The 19,841-nt window shown below is 40.4% G+C and overlaps 2 protein-coding genes across 2 annotated transcripts; one reads left to right on the top strand and one right to left on the bottom strand.

Annotated features, from left to right (window-relative positions):
- Positions 1-614: 614 nt before the first annotated feature.
- On the bottom strand, positions 615-6,567 carry LOC306959258 (TRPM8 channel-associated factor homolog). The gene is made up of 11 exons (XM_079551327.1): positions 5,903-6,567; positions 4,902-5,115; positions 4,374-4,665; positions 3,516-3,817; positions 3,216-3,390; positions 3,035-3,129; positions 2,526-2,736; positions 1,818-2,054; positions 1,515-1,738; positions 1,103-1,216; positions 615-888 (listed from the first exon to the last, which is right to left on the bottom strand). The coding sequence occupies exons 1-11, from the start codon at positions 6,520-6,522 to the stop codon at positions 646-648; spliced, it is 2,727 nt and encodes a 908-aa protein (XP_079407453.1). The 5' UTR covers positions 6,523-6,567; the 3' UTR covers positions 615-645.
- Positions 6,568-7,283: 716 nt separating this feature from the next.
- Positions 7,284-14,856, top strand: pnkp (polynucleotide kinase 3'-phosphatase). Its single transcript, XM_079575875.1, has 17 exons — positions 7,284-7,556; positions 7,833-7,879; positions 8,104-8,367; positions 8,790-9,071; positions 9,244-9,323; positions 9,595-9,652; positions 9,744-9,851; positions 10,113-10,184; positions 10,259-10,307; positions 12,436-12,506; positions 12,619-12,711; positions 12,941-13,037; positions 13,210-13,271; positions 13,353-13,462; positions 13,787-13,874; positions 14,553-14,620; positions 14,700-14,856. The coding sequence occupies exons 1-17, from the start codon at positions 7,436-7,438 to the stop codon at positions 14,818-14,820; spliced, it is 1,791 nt and encodes a 596-aa protein (XP_079432001.1). The 5' UTR covers positions 7,284-7,435; the 3' UTR covers positions 14,821-14,856.
- Positions 14,857-19,841: the final 4,985 nt, after the last annotated feature.

Raw genomic sequence — 19,841 nt, 5'->3', positions numbered from 1 at the left:
AGCAACAAAAACAAAAAGGACGAAACTGTGACAATCATAACGAGGAAGAAGCTTAGATTATTTTGGTAGGTCTTAGCTTTCACATGTGTTACACTGTATTGCTCAACTGAAGAAGATGCACTCAGTTAAGGCGGGGGTTAAGAGGTTAAAAACAAGGCGCAGGTAAAAATGTCCTTCTTACACCTGGAAATATAAATCTAACCAAGTGCATCACCAGTCTCCCTGGTTGCTCTAATATCGTCATAACACAATTTGGTTTACGGCAGAGCTGTGACTTTGGTGACACGATTGGTATTGGTATTTGAATATGTTTCTTTTACACATTGATTGGGAAAAATGCCACTTTCTGACAGTAGTTACAGCCAGACAAACATTCCAGGTTTGTTGCACAAGATATAATTTAGGTGAACTACTTAAGACATTCTTAAATCATCCTAAAAACGCCTTTCTTCAGCACTACATACACTATTTCAATATATCTTCAATTAACTAATATTTCACATAATAATATAGATTTCACAATTACCTAAATATGCAAAAATAAGGATTTATACCTGCAATATTATATAAGGCCATTCATTGTTGGAATAGAAAAAAAGACAATACATGTATCATTTGCAGTAACACTTTGATTTGCGTGTATACTCAGTTGCACTTGGCCATGGGGTGGTCGGTCCAGGCTGGTAGCTTGGAGACTTTCTTCTCAGTGTCGCCCTCTAAAGGCCAACCCCAAGCCTTGAAAAACCCAGTCAGATCCATCCCCACTGTCTCTGAGAAGGTCACGGCATACAGGTTCATCTTCCCTTTGTTGTCGTTGGGAAACCCGCTCATGCCGTGGTAGGCAGTGAAGACTTTCTTGAAGGCATCCCAGCCGAATCTGTCTTGCAGCTGCACACAAGCAAGGACGTTAGCTGAACTGTGGCCCTGCAAGTTCCACTGTGATCTGCTGTCAATGGTTATGGTATGAACTGCTCTGTACCAAAGCATGCAACTCTAGCTCCCTCTTATGGCGTTGGTGTGAATTAGGGTAAATATCTAATACCAGTTGTGCTGAATTAACATCACAATTTTCTAACAAGGAGCTCCCAGAACAATACTATACCTGCATGTATGTCTCCAGGGCCATCCACATTTGCCACTCGTTCAACTTCCTCCCGTTTCTAGCGTAGTTCTCTGCACGTTGATTTCGATTTTTCAGTTGCATCTGTTCGTGAGCCTGTATTGTCCAACATAAGATGAACCATCACTTTCCTGTTGTTCTGGCAGGTTGTGTTCACAATATTTTCAAATTTTATATCATATAAGTTTAGCCAGAGGGTAGAGGTCAATACAACTCTATGGGAAATGCACTGTTTTTGACAAAAATCCACTCATTTCCCATCTTGATTTTGAAGTGTAAAGTCTTTTAAGTTATTCACACTTTGTCAAAGCATATGCATTTTGACAGTTAAAACGCATATTCTACAAATATATTATTATAGGCTCTTTCTAATTTATCATATGAATGCTATAACCTTTTCTCTTGGGATGTTAAGGACAGTCTCATGCACATACACAGACCACAGGTTGCATGTGGCTTCAGTCGTGTGAGAAGGGAACTCCCAGCACCCCCTCTGCTGGTTGTGTCCCAGTTCATGTACCGGACCCCACAGGCCTTTGGTTGTGGCCTGTTTAACGCTGACCATGTCTGCAGCTGAGGCCCTGTGTGCCATTATGGGGTAACCTGCATGCATCCAGCCTGAAATAATTATAAGGTTACTAGATGATTAAAAAACGTCTAGAATTGCAAACTTCAATATTGTGTACAAAATGTTTACCATGTGAGATTTGCACTTCACAGACGAACCTCTCCTTTCTTTTAAACTTGTGCGGGACAGCAGCCAGGTCAGCGATGGCCCTCATGATCCTGTCCCAGAGAGCAGCTAGCTCATCGGGACGCTCCAGATTCCTGACAACATCTGAGGGAACAGTCAGTATGATGTTCTCAAACTCCAGCTCTGCCCAGGGAGAGGGCGCCGTGCGCAGAAGCTGCCAGTCAGGCAGAGAGGTTTCACCTAAAAAAGAAAGAACGTTTAAAAAAAAAAGACGGCAACAAAGATGTCGCTCTAGTGTAATTTGTTGCACGTTCTTTTTATAGATGGGATTTTTCTAAAAGTAGTGCAGTCATTCATAGTTCAAAAAAAAACCCACCAGTTACAAGAATGGATAGAATTAGGAATGAGTGCATCATAGGGACAGTTGATGTTAGGTGTATCGGAGGCAACTGAGATAGCTTGACATGTGCAGAGAAAGAATTTCTTCGAAGTGTCTACTTCAGATAACGTCTTTAATTATAAACAGCCCAGTATAGAAGACTACAGTTGCTACAATATGCTTTTTGAATGCATGTTGGGGTTGCAGATGCTCGGCGGGAGGCCTCGAGAAAGGCCAAAGAGGGAATGAATGGTAGTGAATCAAAACGTTAGTGCAAGACAGAAGGACAGATTAATACACGCTTCTCAATACCAAGTGCGAATGATGCTCACCTGATTTATAATAAGGAACTGGTACACCGACTTGAACTACCACCTCTGCTCCCATCACATTCGTGTGAGGCGGGGCGATCAGGTAAATGAGGCCTCCCCAAAGGTTGTGCACCTGCATCATCTCTGAAGTGACTGGGAACCTCTCATGGACACTAGGGGCTCTCTTTAGCTCCTTGGCAGCGAGTCGGTCAGTCTGACAGCCGACTTGAACCTAACAATGGCACAAGCAACATTCTTTACAAGTGGTCACCACAATTTGAATTCATAGCCCTATAGACTTGTCCCCAAGTGATGCAGTCGCAGCGTTGAGTTACATAGGGTTTTACGTGTCACTATCAAACAAAAATGACATACCTTACCACTAAAACATAGTGCGACAACACAACACTTGTGCCATTACAGTGTTGCACTTCTCTATGTCATTATTAAATCAAGCTGTATCAAGGCTCATTTACAAAGAAGTTCTCTCTCCCAAAAGAGACCTTATAATATACATGTTTTGGACTCACCTTCCAGCCCTTATTGATGATTTCGGGCGGCATGGACATGTAAGTCCTCATCCCGGGAGACAGATAGAGGCCAGTACTGACCCATTCCTCTCCTCCTGCAGAGAAACATAACATTTTACAACTCCAGAGAAACTATTTCTCCAATATAAATATTTTAAACTGTTAAGAGTCAATATTAGACCTGCAGTGTTGACGTTAACTTTGACTTTATGGTTATAGATAGCTGGTAGCAGGGGGTTGTCCTTGATGAGATGCCCCACGAGCTCTTCTTTATTTGGGCAAACTTTGTACACCTCGGTGGCGAGGCTCAGGAGGAGATGGTCTCTGGGACTTTTCACAGGACACTTTTCAGACACCTACAATAAGAGAGTAATTTAAACAGAGAGGCTATTCATTACCACTATAGACAACCAGTGGATCTACCATAAGATAATAAAAAAAACTTTCCATTTTAATCCCAGTGTGTTGTTATGAAAAGTACCTGGGGCATTCCTGTCTTTTTCAGGATGTCTGTGAGCATAGACACTAGCTGTATAAATGAACAACAGTTGTAATTATCCATATGGAGGAAGCTGGCGCAGTCCACTCCCAATTTTTCTAAGCACTGTTCTTCGTGTGGCGTAATGTCTTTGCTGTCGGTCACATGTCGAGCAAAGCGGTACAGAATGTGTCGGAAGTGGTAGTTGTCTTTGATAGCATTGCTGGGTTCTGGAGCTTTATACAGTCCTCCTCCAACTGTTCCCGACAACAGAGTTAGGCCCATTGGGTTCAGGATCTTGTTTCCTAGAAGAAAAACACACACAATTTGATGCAGGTTACAAAGTTATATGTTTAAGTACGACAGACACCAAAGATCAAAAAGTTCAAGGTGAGCTTGACTGTCAGTTCAACCATATACTGAGAATTAGATATTATTTTTATTCGCACTTTTCTGCATTGAGAGTTTTGTGTGCAAATATGGAAACAGCAGTACAGTTCTGCAGACAAGTGAGGCAATTACATTTTCCAACCAACTCTACGCCCTTTATTCACCTTCGACTAGACGGTATTTTTGGAGCGGTCGAGTTTTGCATATATTTTAAGTAGTCAAATTTGTAAAATGTTAGATGCATATAGAGGTACCTTACTATCTCGGTTCCCTGCTGGAAAGAAATACAGTTATTAAATGCATTGTTTAGATTGACAGATCATTCGTTCCTCACATTGGTTAATTGGCCTGCCAAGCATTCCCATCAGAAATTGGGGAGATACAGTTTCAGGCTACACATCTTTATATAGAATATTCAGACTAGGCAAAATACAACGCCCTGTACTGTTGAACCACTTTGGGAGAACGTACCTGGAAACTCAGTCACATAGTTTTGTCCGGGATGGGACTGGGCCCAGTACCAGGCGTGTCCTCCTATCAGCAGACCTCCTCCTTCAGCCACAAACTCCTTAATCTCCTCTATGTGATCTCCTCCATAGACTGTGCGCACAAACACACTCAAGTCTGGCTTAAAACCTGTTTTCTGACAATTTAACCCGGATTTCTTTAGGATATTGAAGGCATTATTTGCCTCAACACCAATGACCCCATTTCGGCCTCCATCCAACCAGTGGATGACGTTACTCCAAAAGAGAGCCAGTTTCTGAAAAACAATGGTAAATACATTATAATACATATGTACATATGTAAAAGGCATCAGTGAAAATACCCCCAAAAGTTAATCTAAAAATCTTAGTCTGTAAATGCTTATATGACGAAATTTAAAGTGAATAAAACAGATGGGGGCACTTCATAAATTGTGAGTAATGTTTCATTAATTTTATCAAATAAATTAGGTTTAGGGGGCAACAATAATCATGTAATAATAGTGTCTTTCACCTCACTCCCTAAACGTCCTTCATGTGACACCACGACGACTCTGCCCTCCCCGTAGTATCCTCCTGCTATCACGGCTCGTCCCTCTGGGCTGGTGGAGATGGGGAAAGACAACGGCCCATGAACCAGGATCTCCGAGAAAGTGCCTCCGCTGACATCAAACTCGGAGACGCCCTGAAGCAGACACTCCAAGTCGCTCTTGAAGTCATTACGGACTCTGAAATAGAAAATCAGATCAAAATAGATCAATTTCTAAAAACAATTCAGTCAATTGAGTGTGTGGTTAAATGGAGTCAATATTTATTGACTAGGTTCGGGAGCAGGACTACGCCTCAACCTATCACACTTTGCACAACAACCACTCTTGCTTTCACCTAACCACGCCTCTAATTACTCACGAGCCAATATATGCCAAGCCAAGCCTCGTCATCTCAGTTTGTTTGAAACTGTCGACCCCACCCTCCCTCCCTTCATGTCTGTTCCATTTCAGCAATGATTCTCCTGCTTAGACGGGGGTCCCGAATAGCTGGGTTCATCTGAGACGGAGCCCCCACCCACAGTCTCGTCCAGTTTCACTCTACACTATAACCTTGTGAATAAAATCTTAATTGCACTTTGTTGTGGTGTGGTCCTTGCTAGTGAAAGGACAGCTAACATAGACATGTAGGACCTTGAGTTGCCTTGGGAGGACAGTGTAGGTTTTACTGCGTCTGCCTAAGAATTGCTTGACAAAGTTGTATTGTAGAAAAACTGTAGCTGTTTAGAGAATGTGACAGAGAATGCTAGTCCAGTTGTAAAGTGCAGGCCACTTAAGGCCCATAGTTACATGGTTGGGACAGGCTCTTCACTGCATATCTGTGATCTATTTAGCCAATTATGAATGCATTTGAATTGATGCTTTATGTGGCCAAAGCGTAATGATCATTTTGAACACAAAAGAACATGAAGATCTGCATTATGCTCTTTTATTTTGATTGATAAAGTATACTCATTTTAATGCTTACTTGACAGTCCTCCAGGAGTGAGGGATCTCGGACCAGACGCGCAAACACTCCCCCTCCTTGTGGTGCTCCGTGAAGTATATGCCAGCCACTCCAGACACTTTATTCCCCGGGAAATGCAGCAGAATGCAGCTTTTGGGGTTTTGTGACGCCCACCACCAGGCCTGCCCCGCTATGAGCACCCCTCCACCTGATTTCAAGAATGCTACTATATCTTTCCCATTGCCTACACTGTACCCATCTGTCACATACGCGCCAATGCCATACTTGCTGCTAAAATCGTCCATGATTTTTGCTTGGAAAGAAGAATTAGACAGATTCTCAGCTACTGCCTTGACTGCCTTATGCACCCCGACAGACGTGTTGGCAGACTCATCTCCTCGAAGCCACAGCAGAGCATTTTCCACTAGCTCTGGTAACTTCGTCAAATAGCTTTCATGCCCAAAGACTATGATCCGCCCTTGACCGTAAGTAGAAGCAGCCATGAGCACTTTCCCCTTGCTGTTCATGGCCAAAGGGAAAGCATGGTCACTGGTTAGAGTCAGATGAGAGGGAATAGCAGTTCCCCTGAGATCCAGCTCCTTCAGGCCCCTCATTAAGGATGCATAGGCTTGTTGTTCCATAGGTGCGGTTGGAGAGGTTGACCTGGTGCTGAGTGAGCTCAGTGTCCTGGAGGAAAACAGAAAAATAATAATAATAATAAAACGCTGGCGATTCTGATTCATTTGCAAAAATAAGTACAAAAAAAACAGTTAATGCAATCATTATATTATTATGTGTAAGATTGACTTTACCTTGAATATAGACTTTGGCACAACTGTTCTCCTCCTCAGAGTACTGTAAAGTAACCCTGTAATATACGCGTGATGGTAAATGTCAGAAAACCAGTCTGACCAGTTGAGACTGGGGGGGAGGAATTTGGGTTTAAAATGAAAACAAAAGGGGAAAAAAGCCTTATTGAAACCGAGCACAATCCTCTTTCATTTTCTTTCTGCAAGTAGGACCTACAATTTAAAGCTGTTATAAAGCGGGAAATAATGGAGAACACACACCAAAAAACCCTAATTCACATAATAAAACAGAATGACAAAATCCAACATGTCAGAACTCTTACCTTACTTTGCGGACGCAGAAAAACAACAACACCCTACGCGTTGACGGCTTTCTTTAAGCTTAAAAGTTGTAGGTGTATTTTGCTCTTCAGGTTAACAATGTAAAAAAATATATCATTAGAATAAGAAAACAATGTCTGTTTTAGATATCCTAGCGGCCACAGGGCGAGCTGTCTGCTGTCATCCTTTCATGTCCGAGGCGGAACCAAAAAAAACAAGGAACCAATGCGCGATATTGGTTTCCACTCGGTGTTATTTTGTATGGACACGCATGTGGATCCATTGTATAGATCCATGCATTGTACACAGTGAAACGTGCAAGTAACTCTTTTAATGCTTTGAAATCGTCGATAGCTTTTCGTTCCTCGCAGATCAATACATTTTACTAAAACACACGGACTTTTATAGTTTATTTGTGTTTGGGATGGCGTGTGCTTTGGTCAGCGAGTCCGGAGCGAGGGTCCCGCTTGAAGACGGGAGAGCGGTGCTTTTGGGTCGGGGTCCAGACACCGGAGTCTCGGATAAAAAATGCTCCAGGCACCAGGGTGAGGCGTGGTGGTGCTTTAAGATGCTTTTGCAAGTTGGATCGACTATGCATACCAATTTGCATACATTGTTTTGCACAATCATCAGCAGATGTTTGAACAACACTGGTGGATGCAATTGCAGTTACTTTATTGTAGGGTTAGGGTATATGAATATCGAAAATTTTGTGTAAATAGTAAAACCTTAGGTGGGAATACTGTTCACATAATAAGAACTGCTATTATTCATTATCTGTGTGCTGTTGTTACTAAGATACTGCCTCTTTCCTTTCTCAGTGAAGGCAGTGGCTTGTTTTGCAGAAAGGTCTGTGGTTATAACCCAGGTAGGAATCTTTACATAACATTACCCCAATGTATTTTTTTTTTTGGAATGGATAGTGGTATTACCTGTATAATTGTTAAAGTTAAACTGTCTAACCATGATCCATGTTGACTGAGGCACATGACATTGAATAACCTGCTGTACCGCATGCTGTTTTATCTTGATACACGTGAATATGTTTGGTAATGGTTAACTCATCATGTGACATTTTTCATTTCCTCATAGCTCGGGCCCAACCCTAGTTATTTGGCCAATGAAAGGCTGTCTCGAGGCCAATCGGGGAAGCTGAGTCACGGAGGAGTTTTGTACTTGGTGAACCAGGACCATCCATTTACGCTTCTCTACTCACTGAGCAGCAATGGAACCACGTCTGGTGCAAAACACACTGGACTGAAAGCTACAGACAAAACGAAAGGAGCTGAAAAGGAGGCACAGAGTCCACAACTAAAGAGGAGTATAAAGGATTTCTTTCCCACCTCTCCCATGAAGGTAATATTGTAAACAAATCACAACAATGCAACTTGTCACAGGGCCTGGATCTATGTGTATTTTGTTTGTGGGTTCTGTCCTTTTCCTCTTGTCAATACATGCATATTAATCCGTACAGGGTTTGCTAGTTATTAAGCAGTCAGTTGATAAGGCCTGACTAGGCTTTTGCGTTATCGCGATTGTTTGAGTAGGATTATAAAAAGAGCAAATGATTAACAAAAACATTTCCACTCATGTTTGCGCCGCTGAAATTGTGTTGATTGTGGTCTATGTAATTGCCAATGTATTTCTACAATGCTGCTGTAACATAATTATACATTTTATACCCAACGCGTACATTTCATATCATTAAGCATAATGTGTTTTACCTTCTGATTTTACAGAATTGACATTGTTATTATGACCTTATTGTTTTTTTTAAGTCTTCAAAGCGTCCACGGCGCTCAGCTAACGGGCAGCCTGAAATGAAGCGCCTAAAACCAGACAGACCAGCCGAGGAAGAAGAGGATGATGAGGAGAAAATGGCGGAGGAGAGGTTGAAGGAGCTACAGGATCTGGCAACGCAATCTCTGAGTGATAAAAGTGACTCTAACCAGGCCACATCGGTCTCCTCGCTATCCTCAGAGGGATGTGCCAAAAGCAACTGGCAACAGATGAACACTTTAATGGTGTACACAGCAGCTGGAGTCAAAGCAAGTGACAAGGTGTGGACCCTTCCTTTGTTTAACTGATTAAAATAAGGCAAAATTCCTGTGACGATGCAAGTTCAGAGATTTCATTATATTGTGCATATTGTCCTTACCAACATGTGGTATGATTCATCCATACATGTATTAACCCTTAAACCCTTAAATGATATCTGTGTGTTCAAACTAGATTGCTGGATTTGACATAGACGGCTGCATCATCACCACCAAGTCTGGAAAAGTTTTTGCGACTGGGCCAGATGACTGGAAGTGAGTTGATTACTTTTTTCCCCCTCTCACTAACACTGTATTTCTTTTGCTATTGTGGGTTCAATTATTATGCCATGTAATACAATAAATTAGTCTCTTGCTGTCAGTTCAATAATAACAGTATTCTTTCTCATGAAACTAATGACACATTGTCAGTCAACAGTAAACGCTACAATTATCACCTTCCACACAAAAAAAATAGGCAGAATTACCATAATAAAACAATTGTAACATAAAGTCAGTCTTTATTGTATTTTTTATTATTCTTTAGAATTCTGTTTCCTGAGATCCAGCCCAAACTGAAGAGTTTGCTTAAGAACGGGTACAAGGTAAGACAGAGATTCCAGTTAAATACATTTTCCTCCATGGATTGGTAGCACCCTTTCTCACTGATTTTCACTCATATTTGCTCTCCTGTAGGTTATATTTATCACAAACCAAATGGGTATTTCTAAAGGAAAACTGAGACCAGAGGCATTCAAGTCCAAAGTGGAAGACATTCTTGCCACACTGAAGCTGCCAATTCAGGTTTGTAAAAAATAACACATGGGTTTAGCAGTACTAGGTTTTGAGCATTTAACTATATTCTATCTGAAAAAAGAGGTCAAAGAAAGCAACTGCGGTCAACATATTTGAGGTGATATACGGTGCAGTGGCAGATTTTGACCTGCACAGTCCAATCCATTGGAAACACTACTGTACACAAATTGTTGCATTTTGGGACTAGGACGCCATATTGGGCAGGTAGGCATAATTATGGTCTTAAATTTTCCGCGGTCTGTGTTTCAGGTGTTTGTTGCCACTGGTCCTGGTGTGTACAGAAAGCCAGTTGTGGGAATCTGGACTCATTTGTGCGAAAAGGTCGGCCACTCCTCATTTCATATTTACCCAGAGAGGACATAAGATTAACAGACGGTGTATTTCCATGCTCACAGGCTAATGACGGAGTTCCTGTTGACAAGGCACAGAGTTTGTTTGTAGGAGGTAAGATCACTTTGTAACTAGTTTTACTAAAGTGTATACAAAGCAATATATGTGGTTGTGGGTAAATGTCTCTAAAATAATACAAATATAGAAAAAGAAATCTTAAATAAAAACATAGATATAATATAATCAAGATGAGCGGGTCCCTTTCAGCCCCATTCATTGGAAAGGTTCCAGAGTCTTGCGTGAAACTTGAAGAAGCTCTGTCTCCTCCTACACAGTCTGTTCCTTAAAAGGACAAAAAGGCAAGAAGCTCTGCACTTGCGGGACAGGTGGAGCCTCCACAGAGCTCCAGAGCTTGATTGACAGGCTCTGGAGCCAGTCAATGCACTTAAAATTGTTAACATTTTCGGGCTGATAAACAAAAAACAGTGTGGTTAAAAATATTTCACCTACCCCGGCATTGTCACATGGGTCATAATGATTTTTAGAAAAAGAACAACTCTTTGGAGCCAGGCTTTTAATCCGTTCTTGGGACGTTAATGCTCCCAAGTGTCTCTTGCAGTCGCCCCCGGCCACCAGGGGGTGGTATTACAGCAATGTCAGCTCCCCACCATGAGGCCCGGGCTCAATCCGAAACCATCAAATTGTAGCCTCTAAGCACTAACACTAGCAACTAACTCCTTAACCTTTCAGGGGTCAACTGTTAGACCTCTATGCAGTTAGTGAACTAGACCTTCAGCAGCATTTGCACAATCCGTCCGTCCTTAAACAGGGGAAGGGGAAGTGACATCACCAACAGCTGCTTTTCTTCTTCTTTAAAGTTATTGGTGGAGTGCAGGCCAAACAAAAGCGCATGTCGCCCCCTACTGTATAGTGCCAAACATAGTGTCCAAACAAAGACATTTAAGGAAAAAAATAAATCCAAATGATCCAAACATTTCCCTTTAGTGTTATTTTATTTCAACAGCTGTTTCATAAAGCGACATTATGCAAATGATCCATGTGGCTTAAGTTTCTACTAAATGAAAACAAAAGCATTTAATCTGTTTCCTGAGTTTACTCTTTAACACTGACATGTGACTGAGCTGTGGGGACGACAACATGGATTTATCACTTTTATAAAGTTTGGCTTGTGCAGAATCTTAATTTTTAATTATTATTATTTTTATTATTAAATGTGCTCCTGTCAATCAACAGTGGTTGCGCATGAATCACTCGAGGGTGGGGGCGAGGGGGGTGGGTTTTTTTGGCGCAGTGGCTTGTGGGATGGCACATAGCTCCTAATCACTGGCTGTTTCTCAATTGCGAGGATCCGTCCTCCGTTTGGCCACTTCGTTGACGTCCTCGGTGGCGGCTCCTCCAAAACGGAGCGGAGTGTCCTCTCCCCGCCGCCTTTGAGCTCAAATGGAACGGCCTCCGGAGCGAGCGGCTGCGTCAGGTCACGTGTCAATCTATGCTCATTAAAACAACTGTTTTATAAATAACAGAGGCCAGGAAACTGTTTAAGTGGAACACAACTTTTTTAAAGTGAGTTCAAACTAATAAAGTTTTGCGAGAAAAGAAAAAAGAAACTATGTTGCAGTGCATCATGGGTAATTTCAGCTCTCCGAGGCAGCGGAGGATCCACTGCTGTATCCTTCGTAAATGAGCCAAACGGAGGAGTCGAGCTGCGAGGGGGCGAGTGGTCCAGGTGAAATGGAACACCACTTGGCGGCGCTGTGATGACGCAAATGACGTCCGAAGTGGTCGAGACGCCGAGGATCCTGGCAATTGGGAAACAGCCACTGGTTAGTTAGCATCAGAGGTCCCTATGCTTAAGTGGCCATGATAGTTAGCATCAAGGCTCCTTTTCCTAACTCCTTCCTAACTGACTTACCAATTCGGAGGCAACTTGCCATGGTGGACGCTGACGCACATCCGGTTTGGCGTAAGAGCTCTTAGCAATCTGCCCGTTTCGGAACCAGCCCCAGAGAGCGTTCTTCGCCCATAAAAATAAAAATCAACACACTCAAATTTGAAAATGTTGACCTCTGCTGGTCAAATGCTGTCATAGTAACACAACTCTTGCACACCATTATTTATCTTCCATTGTCAAATAACAAAACAATTTATAAAAAATATATATATAATAAATATGCAAAACAAAACATTGTAAAAACATTATTTACTCACTGGTTTAAAACAGATGCGGCGGGACGACCAGAAAACTGGGCTCCTGGAAAAAAGAAGAAGGATTTCTCTTGTAGTGACAGACTGGTAAGATCTACTACTGCCAGCTCCTGTTTCCTCCTCTTTATGATCAACAAACAATGAACTATTTCACAGATAGGAGAAATAGGTGCACTAAGGCATTGTTTTTCTTTTCAAGTTTGCCCTTAACATTGGACTGCAGTTTTACACTCCGGAGGAGTATTTTCTGGGCTGGAAGAGCGCCCCCTTCAACATGCCCGACTTTGACCCCGTAAGACAATCCTTTTCATCGAGTTTTTAACTGGTCTTTTAACTCATAACTATGCCACTTATTTTTTTGTATTCATGTATTTCAATATTACCACTTCCTTGCATTAACTGTGGTTCACAGGTTGTGTCCACAGGTTGTGAACCACTGCCATATTATTCAGAGCAAAGACATAACCAAGTCGCTTTTGTAAATAATGTTATCCTTTTATTTTTTGTATTTATCTCCAAAGAGAAATCTCGATTGTAATGCCAAGCTGTACGACCCTCCGTCTGCTTCTCTCATCTCGGACAAGACAGAAGTTATTGTCGCCGTTGGTTTCCCTGCATGTAAGTACTATATAGTTATAACGGTAAACAGGGTTCCCATGTGACAGAGCTGACTTGAAAGTTCACAATTTGTTCTCACTGAAGCTATACATGCAGTTCAGTATTTTTACTGTTAGGATGGTACTTTGTTGGACATGTTGCAAACTTTTTTCTTTTTCTTTTTTTTTCACAGCTGGAAAATCCACTTTTTTTCACACTCACATTATTCCGAAGGGCTATGAGTATGTAAACAGGGTAAGTCACTCATCTCGTTGGACCTCATACTTTATTCAGGCATACAGTACATACAACATTGAAAATCGGACCATTTTTCAGGACACGGTGGGATCGTGGCAGAAATGTGTGGCAGCCTGTGAGCGAGCGCTGAAGGAGGGACGCAGCGTTGCCGTCGACAACACCAACCCAGACCCAGAGTCCCGAAAGCGGTAAAACAAAAATACTACAACAATGAAAATAAATACACATAAAATACTTGTGTAGAGACCAATCTGTAGCATATTTTCACAAGATTACCATAAGATTTTCAGATTAAATAGTTTGAAAATACAAAGATGCAAACTGTATTTTATTTTAGGAGACTCAAAAATCAGTAGTTACATCATACAGCGACTTCTACTTCACTAACTTTCTGTTGAAGACATAGAAGACCGTGACTTATCATGTACTAATCTGCCCAGTGCTGTTTCTGCATTTCAAATACTGAGTAAATTAGTGATTTTTATATTTTGTCTGCTGTGAATCTGTTACAGTTATTTAGATGTGGCTAAAGCAGCAGGTGTGCCCAGTCGCTGCTTCCAGTTCACCGCCACTTTGCACCAGGCCAAGCATAACAACAGGGTACGACTTGATTTGCTTTCTACACATCAAGAGACTAATCATGCATAGAGGTTTTTATACGATTGAAACCTGATTTCATTTGCTGTAAGTAACAATGTAACATTAAGGAGAAGTACATTGAAATGAATGGGAAACGACTGGCCTTGGACTGTATTGAATCATAAATTAGGCATGAGACTAAGCACTTTAATCCTCAGTGAATATTTACTGGTTATATATGTTGTGCAGGACATTATTTGAGTATAATTTTTATTCTAAAACATGGCCACTGTTTGGAGCCATTAGCACAATACTGACCCTGTGTGAAGCCAGCAACATCCCTGATCATCCACTGGCAGTGAAAAAAATGCGTTTGTATCAGCAGGACTGGCCATTTTCTCCATGGTTAATGTTCGTTGGTTGTATTTTAAGCCCAGGATGAAAAGATAATGGAATTTGTATCTATCGCCATTGAGTACAATGAGTGGTTACTTATACACATCAATTCTACTTGTCTATTGTTTCATATGTAAAGCACATACAGAGAATGTAAGTTAATCTCAAACCCTTGGTGTTAAAGAGCAAACCAAAACAACAGTCAACACTATATACAGAGAACTATATATTAAATATATGTGCACAATAGGGGGCATTTTGAAAAGTGAAATTCCAATGTCAACTCTAATATTCTTGCTTCAGTTCCGGGAGATGGCGCCATCAGACACAAAACATGCCAAAGTCGCTGATATGATTTTCCACAGCTACAAGTAAATTCATTTCACAAGTATTTTTAGGATTAAGTACGTTTATTCCACAATTATAAAACTGATGCTTTTTCTTTGGCAGGAAACACTTTGTGGCTCCGACGCTTTCTGAAGGATTTGTCGAGATTCTGCAAATCCACTTTGTGCCTAACTTCAAGGACAGCCAGTTAGAAGATCTGTTCAGACAGTTCTCTGAAGGATGATTAGACAAATGTCTAAATCTACAAATCTAAATGGGAGAACAAGAAAGTGCTGACAAGACTCTACAAAATATAGATATATTTGGGAAATTCTAGATCAGTAGATTGTTTGACTACAATAAATATATATTCCAAAAAAAAGTTTAAGATGAAGTTCATTATGTTACAAGGGTGAGTGATAGCGTCACTTCCAGAACTTCTCACTGACTTCTCTCTCTCTCTCTCTCTCTCTCTCTCTCTCTCTTTCTCTCCCCCTCTCCCTCCCAACTGTCGTTGCACCTTGTCACTGCTGCAGTGGGGGTCTGTCAAATCTGATGGTCCTCTGGGGGCCCCTGCTGGCTTGCCTAATGGCAAACTATGCCTCTGTCTAGGGTAGAGTATAATCTACTTTATCGCCCCTGAGGACAATTAGTCTGAAATCTGGCAACCTTTAACACAGTAGCACACAAGACAATTAAACATATACTTTGCAAAATAAGTAAAAGTAAAAAAAAAAAAGTAACAACATATTGATAAAGCACATATAACTGGTATTAATAAGCATTAGTTAACTGCTTATAAGCATTTATTAACAATTGTAAATGGCTTATGTGTGCTTATGAATAAGCTTATAAAACACAGGATCTATGTTAGGCAATTAAATCAATATCAATGAAATAGTTGCAAGAACAGAATCTCCTTGAAATGATACGTTGATCTGAATGTGCACATAACCATCACTACCCTCTCCAGTCCCGCAATTAATATGTAAATTAGAATCAGGAACACTTTTGGATGGATTCAATGAGCATGTTAAATGAGTTACCGGACCACTCTCTCAAACATCATCGTCAAAAATCTACCCTGGGTCCTTGTATACAGCTCTATGGTCCTTCACACTTAAAAAAGGAAAGATGGGGATCAAAAGCACTGCTCCAGTCTCATTAATGTTAGCAGAAACCCTTCCAGTCTTAAGTCCCTATTTAACTGACATTCAGCGGGACCAGATATTTATGTAGCGTGTTTTGGATGGTGCCACAGAGACTGGGCACTGCAGCTCAGCTCCCAGCACACAGGTTGCTCATCTCAATGAGGGGCAGAGCAGACCACGCACTGGATAATGCATGAAACCAGAATTAACTTTTACTTTTAAAAAATATTTCTATTTGCTAAATGCCAGAAGAATGAGAGAGATAATGTTTACTTTCCTTCCTTCTACAAATATTTTACTAACTCATCTTAACTTAAGGAGAATAAATCCATGTTTGTGTAACTAGCCTTTGTCCTGTCAATTTTAACAAACCTCTGTTTATATGGGTTAACTTTTATCTTTTTATTTTATTTGGGCCGTTGTGTCAGGAAGTTACAGTGCCAAGCTCCCCCACTCACCTTGCCACATATTCTTTTGCAATAAGTGTTACCAAAGACATGCAGATAAATGAGAAGTGGTATATGTGAAAAGACAAATTGCTGGAATAAAAAGAGGAAATGTTTAACCTTTTAAATTCTTTGTTTTTGTTCTTCTTTCTTTCTTCTCAAAAGGTGTGTGCGTGTGAGTGCATGCATGCGTGTTGTTTTTAATTGATTGACTGCGGAATTCTTCCGCAGTCAATTATTGGTTTTCATGTTCTTTATTATTGATTGACTGCGGAATTCTTCCGCAGTCAATTATTGGTTTTCATGTTCTTTATTATTATTCCTCTTCCATCTTTTTCCCGATTTTCTAGAGCTTTCAGCACCTTCATGCTTTGTGCAATTTATGCAAGTTATGCATCAAAACGGTCCGCATGTTGAGGAGAAGGGTGCTATTGCTTTTGGGACTTCTGCAATTTACGGTTTTTCCGCAATCGGCCAAAATGTCGGAGATTTTTCCCATTGACTTATAATGGGGCTGCCGCAAATCCATGCTTTTCTGCACTTTTTTCTGCATTTTATGCAATTTCTGCACTTTGTGCAGGTTCAGCTTATGCAACTTGTGGGTTTTGAGAAAAAATTGGCCTTCTGCAGTTTTCCAGTTTTTTTATACGAGAGTTTGAAATTTTTGCATTAGTGTGTATGTGGACCTGTCCCATTAGTGTGTATGGGGGGAATCCAGCCAATGGGGCGACTCCAGGCCTTTCAGCCATTTGTGCAGCTTCTGCCAATCAAGCACTGAGGCCATTTCAACAGTTTGACCAGTTTATGGAATTAAAAAAGTTTATGCAATATTAACAATTTATGCAAATTAACCACTTTATGCATTTTAAACCGTTTATGCAACTTAAGAGTTTATGCCATTTAGGATTTATTAATTTTAAAGAGTTTATGCAATTTACATAATTTATGCAAATTAACCCATTCATGCATTTTACCACTTTATGCAGTTTATACAGTTTATGCAAATTAGATTATGCAAATTAAGCAATTTATGCAATTTGAACATTTTATGCAATTTCTGCATTCGCTTCCCGCAATTCCGCAGTCAATCGCAATGGCGCAGCCATTGCATTTCTAGTTATTCCTCTTCCATCTTTTTCCCGATTTTCTAGAGCTTTCAGCACCTTCATGCTTTGTGCAATTTATGCAAGTTATGCATCAAAACGTTCCGCATGTTGAGGAGAAGGGTGCTATTACTTTTGGGACTTCTGCAACTTACGGTTTTTCCGCAATCGGCCAAAATGTCGGAGATTTTTCCCATTGACTTATAATGGGGCTGCTGCAAATCCATGCTTTTCTGCACTTTTTTCTGCATTTTATGCAATTTCTGCACTTTGTGCATGTTCAGCTTATGCAACTTGTGGGTTTTGAGAAAAAATTGGCCTTCTGCAGTTTTCCAGTTTTTTTATACGAGAGTTTGAAATTTTTGCATTGGTGTGTATGTGCGAATCCAGCCAATCAGGAGACTCCAGGCCTTTCAGCCATTTGTGCAGCTTCTGCCAATCAAGCACTGAGGCCATTTCAACAGTTTGACCAGTTTATGGAATATAAAAGTTTATGCAATTAATAATAATAATAATTTATGCAAATTAACCACTTTATGGGATTTAACCAGTTTATGCATTTTAAAGTGTTTATGCAACTTAAGAGTTTATGCCATTTAGGATTTATGAATTTTAAAGAGTTAATGCAATTTACATAATTTATGCAAATTAACCCATTCATGCATTTTACCACTTTATGCAGTTTAAACAGTTTATGCAAAATGACATTTTATGCATTTTACCAGTTTATGCAAAATAGATTATGCAATTTGAAGAGTATATGCAATTTTCTGCATTCGCTTCCCGCATTTCCGCAGTCAATCGCAATGGCGCAGCCATTGCATTTCTAGTTCTATATCTTTTTCTTCCTGTATGTGTCATCCCTTCATTTCACTCCCTTTCTTTAATCTATCTCTTCACCTTTCTCTTTTCACTCTCTCTTCCTATCTGGCGGGAGTGGGGGGGTCATGAGTGGGGCGGGAGGTGAGAGGGGATGTTAGAGGCAGTGGGTTTAGAGTACGGGTTAAAAGACAGGATAGGAGACTAGTGTTAGTGACATTTAGACTCTAGGAATATATTGTCCTCAAATCCTGATTGTGTGAAAATGTACGATTGCTAATAAAAAGATTTAACGTAAAACAGGAAATGTTTAACCTCCAGTTCGACTTTAACCAAATCTTTAACCAAAGCTTCTTGAAAAAATGTGTCAAAATAGTGACATAACAGAAAAGCAACAGAAAAGCAACGAAATTGCTACTGACCCCGAGTAGAACCCAAGAACCACCAGCATTACACATACCACAGTTTGAGAACCACTTCCCTAAACCTATTTATAGTAAGATGTAGTAGTAGTAGTAGTAGATGTAGTAAGGTGTATTAGTACTTTTGGAGGTACATAATGTAATATGATATAAAACGGGGTTAGGGCTTAGGGTCTTATGTCTTATTACATTGTGTACCACTAAAGTACAAATACACATTATTCCATTGTGTATCTAACCTATAGGATCAAGTTACTACACTTTGATACCGAGCACATTACGTTTGGCAGGTACAATGTATCAAGGGTAGGGTAAAATACAGTGTTCCCGAAGAAAGTATATGTTATAATCCTAATTTAGATGCAAGTTATGTAACTGATCAAATCGTGTCCTTTCACAATCCACCATGTGTCAATTTTGAGGTGGTTACATTGCAAAAGAAACATTTCATAAGTTCAATAAGATCATTAGAATGAGGAAGTATAAGAGTTAATCAATAATTCACACACACAATTTGTACAGACAAATGTGGAAACATCTTCTGTATAAGTAAGCTCCCATTTGGGACTGACAGATCACAGGTCGGCTGAGATTCAAAGGTGCTGCCGTAAGTAACAGTATTAAGGTTTTTCATGTTGTTGCTCTCGTTACAGTGTAGTATGATTATAATATGCACAGTACTTGATTAACAAATACAAGATCGAATTAAAACAGTGGCCAAATTTACAATAAAAATAAACTAGACACTAAATTGTTCTAACTTTGTTTTCTCACATTTGCTATTACATACATTTCTTTAACTTGACTTGCTTTACCTTTTGTTGGTAAAGTATGCGGTGTGCAAGTAATGGGAATCAAACATTTTTGAAGTGTATAGACACCAAGTGTCTTTTCATAGATACCATGTGTCTTTTCATCCTGCATTAACGGGATATTTCAGGATTTTTGACATGGGGCCTCATTTCCTAGTTATCCAGAGTGTAGCCTTGCATTAGCCTAGTGCCACGTAACTCTTCAAATATAAGGACTGCATGAATTACAAAAAAAAATATCTCCAGAAATCAGCAACACTCTGGATAACTAAGAACTGAGGCCCTTTGTCAAAAATCTTGAAATATCCCTTTAAAGGCTGAGACTTGTTTTATGACAGTCCAGTTATGATGTTAAGTTTAGATCTATTTTCAAGTTCTCCTAAAACGTTGTGTGTGTGTGTGTGTGTGTGTGTGTGTGTGTGTGTGTGTGCGCGTGTGTGTGTGTGTGTGTGTGTGTGTGTGTGTGTGTGTGCGTACGTGTGTGGTGAAATGTTTGTTTTTGTGCAGGACTA

The sequence above is a fragment of the Gobius niger genome (genome assembly GCF_951799975.1).
Source record: "Gobius niger genome assembly, chromosome: 1".
Lineage (NCBI taxonomy): Eukaryota > Metazoa > Chordata > Actinopteri > Gobiiformes > Gobiidae > Gobius > Gobius niger.
This window is presented reverse-complemented; position numbering and strand designations above follow the sequence as displayed.